The 9,606-nt window shown below is 38.0% G+C and overlaps 1 protein-coding gene across 1 annotated transcript; it reads right to left on the bottom strand.

The window, feature by feature from the left end:
• Positions 1–6,826: 6,826 nt before the first annotated feature.
• LOC141614858 (uncharacterized) lies at positions 6,827–9,010 on the bottom strand. Its single transcript, XM_074433572.1, has 7 exons — positions 8,524–9,010; positions 8,230–8,250; positions 8,038–8,136; positions 7,793–7,915; positions 7,560–7,686; positions 7,250–7,448; positions 6,827–7,080 (listed from the first exon to the last, which is right to left on the bottom strand). Exons 1-7 carry the CDS (start codon positions 8,751–8,753, stop codon positions 7,001–7,003), a joined length of 879 nt encoding a protein of 292 aa, XP_074289673.1. The 5' UTR covers positions 8,754–9,010; the 3' UTR covers positions 6,827–7,000.
• Positions 9,011–9,606: the final 596 nt, after the last annotated feature.

Raw genomic sequence — 9,606 nt, forward strand, 5'->3', positions numbered from 1 at the left:
TCATTCTGTGTTCAACTTCTCTGGATTATCTTGCTGTACGATATCATCATGCCTGAAACAGTCAATAATTCTGATGTTTCTCCATATGCTTTCTTTGATGATCCATTGTTTTTATCCACTAATGATCAACCAAACCTGAAACTCATTGATTACAAGTTTAATGGTAGAAATTTTCTAAATTGGAAAAGGGACACTTATGTTGCTTTGATTTCAAAAAACAAAGAAGGATTTTCTTCAAAAAAAAAAACAAAGAAGGATTCATTGATGGGTCTGTCAAGAAACCTGACATTTCTGATAAAAAGTACCACCAATGGATGAGATGTGACATATTAGTTAGGCATTGGATGCGTAACTCCATGGATGATGAGATTAAAGAAAATATGTCCTATGCTAATTCGTCCAAAGATTTGTGGGATGAAATGATTGAAAGGTATGGGGATGTTAATGCCATAGAAATTTATCAGTTGCGTAAGGATTTGAATGCTATAAGTTAGGGTAATACACCATTGGTTGAGTATTACAGTAACCTCAAGAGAACATGGGAGAATCTTGACACCCTTGATCCCATTCCCACCTGTACTTGTGGAGCTTTGTCTACCTGTACTTGTCAATTACTTAAGAGAATTCTTGACAGGGACACTCACACCAAGTTAATACAATTTTTAATGGGATTGAACAGTGGGTATGAGGGTGTTAAGACCAATATTTTGTCCATGGAGCCATTACCACCACTGAACAAAGCCTTGTCCTTGCTTCAAAAGATTGAAAGGCAGAAGCAAATCTCTGATGCTGTTGATGTACTTGCTGAGGCAAATGCTTATATTGCTAATGTTGAGGTCAAGCAACCAGATTCAAAAAGGGCCAAGATTGACAGTTCAGCAGTTGCTGATGCTGAAATTCTTATCAAGAAATGTACCCAATGCAACAGGAAAGGGCACTCCATAGATGAGTGTTATCAGTTGAAGACTTGTTCTTTCTGTGGTAAAAAGGGTCATATTCAGTCTATTTGCACTTGGTATAAGCAAAGCAGGGGCAATAGAGGTAGAGGCGGAGGTGGTTATTCTAGAGGAGGCTCTACTAGAGGAGGTTATTCAGGAGGCTACAATGGCAGAAATGCAAACAATGCTGATGTTTTGCAGTATAATGAATATATACAGGATGAGCCCTTAATGGATTTCACTTCAAATTCTCAAGCTAATTCTGCTTTTAATTCTGACATAGTGGATGGTATTGTTGATTCAGTTATGCAGAAGGTTATGCAAAGTCTGAGTGATAAGGCCAGCTCTAGTTCTGCTGCTACTGCAAATTTTGCAGGTAAATTTGGTTGGTATAATGCTGTTGTCAATTGTTTTGACTCTTATAATTGGATAGTTGATACTGGGGCGTCTGATCACATGACATCTCAGTTGTCCATGTTGAGTAATGTATAGCAATTGGACAAGCCTCTTATTGTTGCTTTGCCAGATGGTAGTATCAAGTTTGTTTATCAAATGGGTAGAGTAACTTTAACTCCTACAATTACTTTGGAAAATGTTCTAGTCATTCCTGGGTTCAGGCAGAACCTTCTTTCTGTCAGTAAGCTTGTTGAACAGTCTAAGATGACTGCCATTTTTACTCCTACTGAATGTGTTTTACAGGACCATTCAAGTAAGACCATTCTTGGGAGAGCTAGAAGAATAGGAGATTTATACAAGCTTAAACCAGCTGCAGGGAGCAAGCCTGGCAGGCCCAAACCAGTTGCAGGGAGCTTGACTGGCAGGAGTACTAGAATAAGTAGTTGTAGTTTTAGAGATAATAATGAGCTTGTTACTAGCAAAGTGTGTAATGTAAAGTCTGTTGATGCTCAGTTGATTCATGATAGACTGGGTCATACTTCTTTTGAAAAAATGAAGCATGTAATAGGTTTGGATAGACAAGCAATTAAGCAATTTCATTGTGAGACTTGTGCAATTGCAAAACATCATGCTCTACCTTATACAAGAAGTTTATCTCATGCTCATTGTCCATTTGATTTATTGCATGCTGATTTATGGGGACCTTATAGGACACTTGCCTTAAATGGTGCAAGTTATTTCCTCACAATGGTAGATGATTGTTCTAGATCTACATGGACATTTCTTCTACAAAATAAAATGCAAGTTCCTGCCATTATTAATCAGTTCCTAAATCAGATAAATACTCAGTTTGAGAAGAGACTGAAAGTCTTTAGAAGTGATAATGGCTCTGAGTTCATTCAAGCACAATGTCAAGAATTATTTAGCAGTAAAGGTGGCATACATCAGACAAGTATGGCAGGGAGACCACAACAAAATGGTCGTGTAGAGAGAAAACACAGGCATTTAGTTGAAACTGCAAGATCACTAAAATTGCATGCTAATCTACCTGCAAAGTTCTGGGGAGATTGTATTCTGGCTGCTACATATCTTATAAACAAAATGCCAACCATAGTTCCTGGTTGGAAAACTCCATATGAGCTTTTATTCAAAGATAAACCCAAGTATGAGGAGCTAAGGGTGTTTGGGTGTTTATGTTATGCTAGCATTCCATTGGGGCAATCTGATAAGTTTGCAGGAAAAGCTAGGAAATGCATCATGATTGGTTATCCTTTTGGAAAGAAAGGTTACAAGGTTTATGATTTAGAAACACATAAGTCCTTTTTTAGCAGAGATGTGAAGTTTCATGAGAATATCTTTCCATTCAGACCAGATAAAGTGAAGTATTTATCAAAGGAATCAGTAGATACAACCACTGATGATCCACTTGCACTAGTCAATCCTGGTGCATCTCAGCACCTTATTTTACAAATAAAAGAAAATACATTGCAATCTATTCCTACTGTTGATACAACAAACACTACTGAGACTGTTATTGTGACACCTGAAGATATCACAGCTACTGCTATTCCAACAGCTACTTCTGTTACTCCTGATCCTGTTGTTCAGTCAGCACCAGAAAGAGTTATAAGGAGATCTACCAAACCTGTTATTCCAACAAGAAGATATAAAGATTACAAGTGTAGCTTGAAACCTCCCACCAGGTCTAGTGGAGGCCATGCTAGGCAGGCTCTGAATGCTGATGTTTTAGCTGATCTCAGTCAGTTTGATGATGAGTATGTTGCTTCTTTCACCAATGTTATTGCTGAGCCTGAGCCAACACATTATGCACAAGCTGCTAGAAATCCAAAGTGGGTTGAAGCAATGCATTTGGAGTTAGCAGCATTAGAGAAGACAAAAACATGGGAACTGACTGACCTACCTGTTGGACACAAAGCAATAGGGCACAAATGGATTTTTAAAATTAAATACAAAGCAGATGGCACTGTAGAAAGGTACAAGGCCAGATTAGTAGCAAAGGGGTATAATCAAGTGAAAGATAAAGATTACAGACACACGTTTTCACCAGTGGCAAAGTTCACTACAGTGAGGACCCTTATTGCTCTTGCATCTGCTAAACAATGGCCTTTATATCAATTAGATATCAATAATGCCTTTTTGCATGGGTATCTAGATGAGGAGGTTTATATGACAGTCCCTCAGGGGTATACAAAGGCAAAACCTGGACAAGTGTGCATGCTAAAGAGATCATTGTATGGGTTAAAGCAAGCCTCAAGACAATGGAACAAGGAATTGACCAAACACTTGCTCAGCATAGGGTTTACACAGTCTAAGCATGATTACTCCTTGTTTACAAGAAAAGATACAAAGACTGGAGCATTTCTCATTGCACTAGTGTATGTTGATGATGTATTGATTACAGGCAGTGACAGTGAACAGATTAAGTTGGTGAAAGATGGATTACACACAAAGTTCACCATTAAGGATCTGGGACAAGCTAGATATTTCCTTGGCCTTGAAATAGCAAGAAATGCCACAGGCATTATTATCAATCAAAGGAAGTACATCCTTGACATTGTCAAGGACATTGGGATGGAGAATTGCACTACCACTGAATTTCCATTACCAAAAGGATTACAGTTAAGCATTGATAAAGGTGAGTTGCTATCTGATCCTGAACAATATAGAAGACTGATAGAGAGGATGCTGTATTTGAGTCTTAGCAGACCTGATATTTCTCACTCAGTTCAGCATCTGAGTCAATTCTTGACACAACCAAGGGTACCACATCTTACTGCAGCATTACATGTGGTAAAATACTTGAAGAGTACTGTGAACCTTGGACTATTTTATCCTGCAAAATCAGATATGACCCTAAGGGCATACACTGATGCAGATTGGGCACAATGTCCATTCAGTTCTCGATCTCTCAGTGGATACTGTGTCTTCTTTGGCAAAGCACTGATATCATGGAAAACTAAAAAGCAAAAAACTGTGAGTAAGAGTTCAACTGAGGCAGAATACCGCAGTATGTCTTACACAACCAGTGAATTAGTGTGGCTAGCTGCTTTGCTTCAAGATATGCAGGTCACTGTCCCACTTCCTATACCTTTGTATTGTGATAACAAGTCTGCCCAGTCCATTGCTATGAACCCTGTCTTCCATGAAAGGACAAAACACCTAAATGTGGATTGCCACTTTGTTCGAGACAAGCAAGAAGAGGGCTTTCTATACACTCAACATGTGAGTACTGATCAACAGTTAGCAGACATAATGACAAAACCCTTAGGGGGTCTTCAACACAAGCAGTTGTCTACCAAGCTTGGACTTCTATATCTTTCCAAGGATTGTCCAGCTTGAGGGGGGGATGTTAAGATACTGAGTTAGTTAGAGGGATTAAGTTAGTTAGAGCTTAACTAACTAGAGTTGTAACTAACCAAGCTCTAACAACCTTTAGTTGGTTAACCGACCTTAACTAACTATAAATATAGATATTCCCTCTATGTAATAACATAAGTTGTACAACACAATATCAATTCAATAATACACAGCAAAGATTGTTCTCTCTATTTCTTATGTTTGATTATGATTTCATCATTCTGATTTAATAAATAATTTTTCCCACCCCTACTTGCAATATTCTTGAAGTGAGCTAGGTCGGTGTGAATTAGTTCAAGAAGTCTCGTGTTCCTAGTGTTAACTGGTCTACTAGGTTTCTTTGTGAATTTAGCTTCAACACAGCTAGCACATTTAGAGAATTCTTGACTTGTCAAACTTGGAATTAAACTCATAGTTCTAAGTTTTTTAATGTAATCAACATTCACATGACCTAATCTACCATGCCAAACATCAATAGACTCAGCGATATAAGCAGAAGTAGATTCAATATTATTAGAAACTGAATCAGAGTTCAATACAAAAAGACCCCCAGACAGATAACCCTTGCCCACAAATTCCCCATTACGCGACATTACCACCTTGTCAGCCTCAAAAACAAGTTTCAAACCAGCTTTGTTTAATAAGGCACCAGACACTAGGTTTCGACGTAACGAGGGTACATACAAAACATTGTTTAGAGCAAGTGTATTCTCCGAGGTGAGTTTGAGAAAGATCTTGCCTTTGCCTTTGATCATTGCGGATTAAGAATTACCCATGAAAACTCATTCCCCATCAGCCAGCAAATAACCCCTTATCAGCACAGAGGTGTCTAGAAGCGCCAGTGTCCAGGACCCATTCAGCAACATTACCCACCAGATTAGCTTCCACAACCACAGCAGCAATGACATCATCAGTCACAGTATTGGCTTCAGCAGATTTCTTTTTGGAGCATTGGTAGGCTTTGTGACCAACTTTTCCACAGACATAGCAAACAATTGGCCCTTTAGCTTTCTGGATCTTAACATCTGCCATAAGCTCTCAGTCACGAGTTGGCGCGTCTGAGTGCTGTAGTGTAAATCCTTGGGGAACTACCGGTAAATTGTTGATCGCCACCATGGTCGTACCGAAATAGTTTTCAAATTGTAAGACGGAAATTGCAGTAACAATGTAAAATATTATTAGAGATAACCCGATTCGTAGTAACGTGGTATGAGAGTCGCTGCCTTGAAAACTATTTCAGTAATTTAATGTATACATAGTCACATACTCACATGAAAGTCAAATGACTCGAGTCCACCATTTCCAAAATTCAATCTAGTTTAGCATGGAGTTAATATGGAGTTACACATCTAGTCAATCGGGAATGGATTAATATGGAGTTACACATCTAGTCAAAGATTTAGCTTCAATATTCAAATGTTCAAAAATCGACCTGAGACATCTATGTGTTCTCGCCTATTAATTTGCTTTAATGTAATTATTTGAAATACTGAGGATAAAATGACAGGATAATGGGCTTAAATATGTGAAATTTTGAACAGGTTGATCATATACTGGCTGAAAGGCCAAAAAGCCAAAACATCAGACAGCGTGAGGACCAATCAAGAAGGGGATTTTTGGGTAGCATTGCACTGTCGACGAAGCAGCTCAAACTACTTGTTAGCTACCCAAACAAAATTACGGATTTGCTGCTGAAGTTATCAATCAAAACGAAGTATCAGTTTATGATTCCCTCATGGAATAATTGTCCAGTACAATTCTGCTCGTGAAATCTTGCAGATCTTGAAGGAACGTCCTGGGGAAGTTGTGAAATCTATAACTTTGGATTGTGAGTGTCTTAATGCCCTTCATCGCCATCTATTACTTGGGTTCACCAATCACCACCCTCTAGCTGAGATGATGTTTCATTACTGACATTCATGTTCTGTTCGTATTTAAGTTCAGTGTCCGAGGTGGCGAGGTTCAGAAGATGAGTCGAAACTTGACGTTATATTCTTTTCTCTGAAAAATTACTTCAACCAAACGACTGGGGCAGCGAAAAAGCTGCCCAAAAATTACGCAAGTAGCTCAGGAAAAAAAAGATACAGAACCAAATGAAAAATACAGCATACAAATTACAAAACCACATGTCAATTTCATTCAGGATGTCATAACTAAAGATTAATGTTTTTCAATATGTTCTACAAAAAGGCCTACTAAATTACTATGGAGTACTTTAACTAATAGTTCCGAAATACTAACAACTTAGACTAATCTTAGACGGAGTAGAATGCAGTCGCAACCATCTTCTACTTTCCACATTCAAATCCATTGACAGGATGCAGTAACTGATCGCCACAGAATTTACAGCCACGGACAGTGTGAGGACCTGTAACAAGACAGAACTAGTATTACTAGTTTATAGCATTGACAGTTGGAAGTATCGGAAAACTTGTGTAAAGAAAAACATATGAGGTCGGCTGACATGAATACTCATTTGATAAATTGGTAAGGCGTGTAAGGAAACAACAGAAAACACGAAGATTAGAGAAACTTACGCTGACCAGGGCCGTCCAACATCGTACAAACCTTGGCACTAATCATCTCAGCACCAGGACAGAATAACTCAGAGAAGAATAACTTGGGCTGTGAGGAGCGGCATTTAGTATCACGTGCTTTGAAATTGCAGTGAAGCCAGTGTCCAAAATGCAAGTGGTGATAGCTTCCAAGGGTTGCGACAACCTCGTAAGAAGTACCCTGTTTCCAGCAACCACGATGAATAAATACAAATACAAATACAAATACGAATACAAACGGTTGGAGAATAAGCAATAAAGGAGAAGAACGAAAAGGAGTCGAGTAGCACACATGTTGAGTGTTGTAGAATTTTATAGCCTCTTGTGCTAGTCTTAAATCCCCCTTCCTCACTTGCTCGGGCTCATCTCTCAGCCTGTCGTCCAGTTTTTTCGCCGCCTCCTCTCTATCTTGTATAATTCTAAAAAAGATAAAAAAGGAAAAAAAATCAGTGAGCAAGATAAGTAATGAGCTAGTCGCAATGATCGAAAGGCGGAATGTCTAATATAGGAAATGGAGAGTCGTACTGTCTGAATAAATCAGCCTCTGATAAGCTCGAAGGGGGGGCGGGCGCCATGCCGGTGCTGCTGCCATAGCCACCAAAGCCGAAATCGCCATAAGTTAATGGCTGAAACGGGGTGTTCTGATGCCTGCAGAGAAGCATGGACATAAAATAGACATGTAAAATATAAGCAAAGCAAAGCATAGCATAGGCAGAGACAGAGACATAGGCATAAAATAAAAAAGTCATCCGTGAAATTCATTTGCATACTTTTGTATTGTCTCTCTGGCTCTATCAAGAGCTGTAACGGGAATGACGAGGCGGCTAGTGTTGTTAAGGCGAAACCCGACCACAGGGTTGTCGGGATCCCTGCGAAGAATAACAAAGCATATACTCAACCAACCCAACAACATATATAAACACAACGAAACGAAACGAAACAATGACAAAGCATAGACTTACTCGATATAATCTGGACGATACCTATATAAGAAATAAGTTGATAAAAAATTAATCAGTCACAAGCAAACACAATGGATTTATAATAAACAAATAAATAAATAAATAAATAAATAAATAAATAAGAGTATTCTCATTGTGTTTTCCCAATTGAAACAAATGCGATATCAGTCGAAGTCAATTAAATGATTCTAGGGTTTTGACAAGAGGGTTTTACAGTAATAAAATTAAAAAAATTATGAGTTAAACACAAACAAAATGAATGTAATAAATAAATAGTTATGGAGAGTAACATACTCAGGAGGGACAGCTAGTAAAGGGTTTAATAAACAGTCCTTAAGAAAATGAATATGACCGAGTCTGGGATCACGGAATTCCACTTGTGTATCATCCTCTTGCTTCGCCGAATCCGAATCCGAACCCGAACCCGAAGCCTCAGGATAAATCGGATTATCTATCTTTGAATTCATCATCATATTCATACCCGCAGAATCATCCGATTTCAAACAACCCGCGCTTGAATTCATAGCTACTACCTACCAACAAACCCAAATCCCTCTTCTTCCTTTCCTTTCTCTCTCTCTCTCTCTTTCCTAATTCCTTTCTTTCTTTCTCTGGCAAAACAATTGATATCCCTCTTCTATTGATTTCACCTTAAATACACTTACTTACTTAAGTCGGTTACTAGTGTTCAAGCCCGGGCGTTGCCCGGGTCATATCGTAACAATGGCTTTTGAGTACTATGAAGAGGTTTATCCGTGTTTCGTATACTTTGATTAATACTAAAAAAGAGCATGCCTGTGTTGTTGGCTCTTTTAGAGTAAAACATTTTGAAAAATGTTTGTCATACGAATATGTCTAAAACAGTCAGACTAAATAAATTTATGTTAATATGTAATTTTTTTTAACCTAAATGGGTGATAATTGACTTTATTTTAAATAATATGTAACTACTTATAGTTAAACTTCTGATGTTATAGTATTAATTATTGAAATTACGCAACGACGAATAAATTGATGACATATATATCGGAAAAAAGTTGCCATTAATATTTCATTTTCGAGGTCTCCTTTCATTTCCCTAAATAAATTACCAATCTCTTAACTCCAAAACAAATCATCTTCTGCAATAAACTTCTCATCCTCAGCTCCCGCTAGTAAGGAAGCTAGAAAATAATTATATTGCAGGTAAATAATGATAGTGGTAATTACAGTATATTGCAAGTAAATCACGCAGTGGTTAATGTGCATAATGGTGTATTTATATATCCGACCAATGCTTTAGACTTTAAAGCTTTTAGCTATAGCTATAACTAGTTTAAACCCGTGCAAAATTGCACGGATATGTATTTGGGCCGATATTAATGTTTTTGGATGTAT

The sequence above is a fragment of the Silene latifolia genome, chromosome 1, assembly GCF_048544455.1.
Source record: "Silene latifolia isolate original U9 population chromosome 1, ASM4854445v1, whole genome shotgun sequence".
NCBI lineage: Eukaryota > Viridiplantae > Streptophyta > Magnoliopsida > Caryophyllales > Caryophyllaceae > Silene > Silene latifolia.

Coding starts and splice junctions, on each gene's coding strand:
- LOC141614858 (XM_074433572.1), bottom strand. CDS start 8,753: ATGAATTCAAGCGCGGGTTGTTTGAAATCGGATGATTCTGCGGGTATG. Junction 7,687..7,792: donor GAGGCTGATTTATTCAGACA/GTACGACTCTCC, acceptor TATCTTTTTTAG/AATTATACAAGATAGAGAGG. Junction 7,449..7,559: donor AATTCTACAACACTCAACAT/GTGTGCTACTCG, acceptor TGCTGGAAACAG/GGTACTTCTTACGAGGTTGT.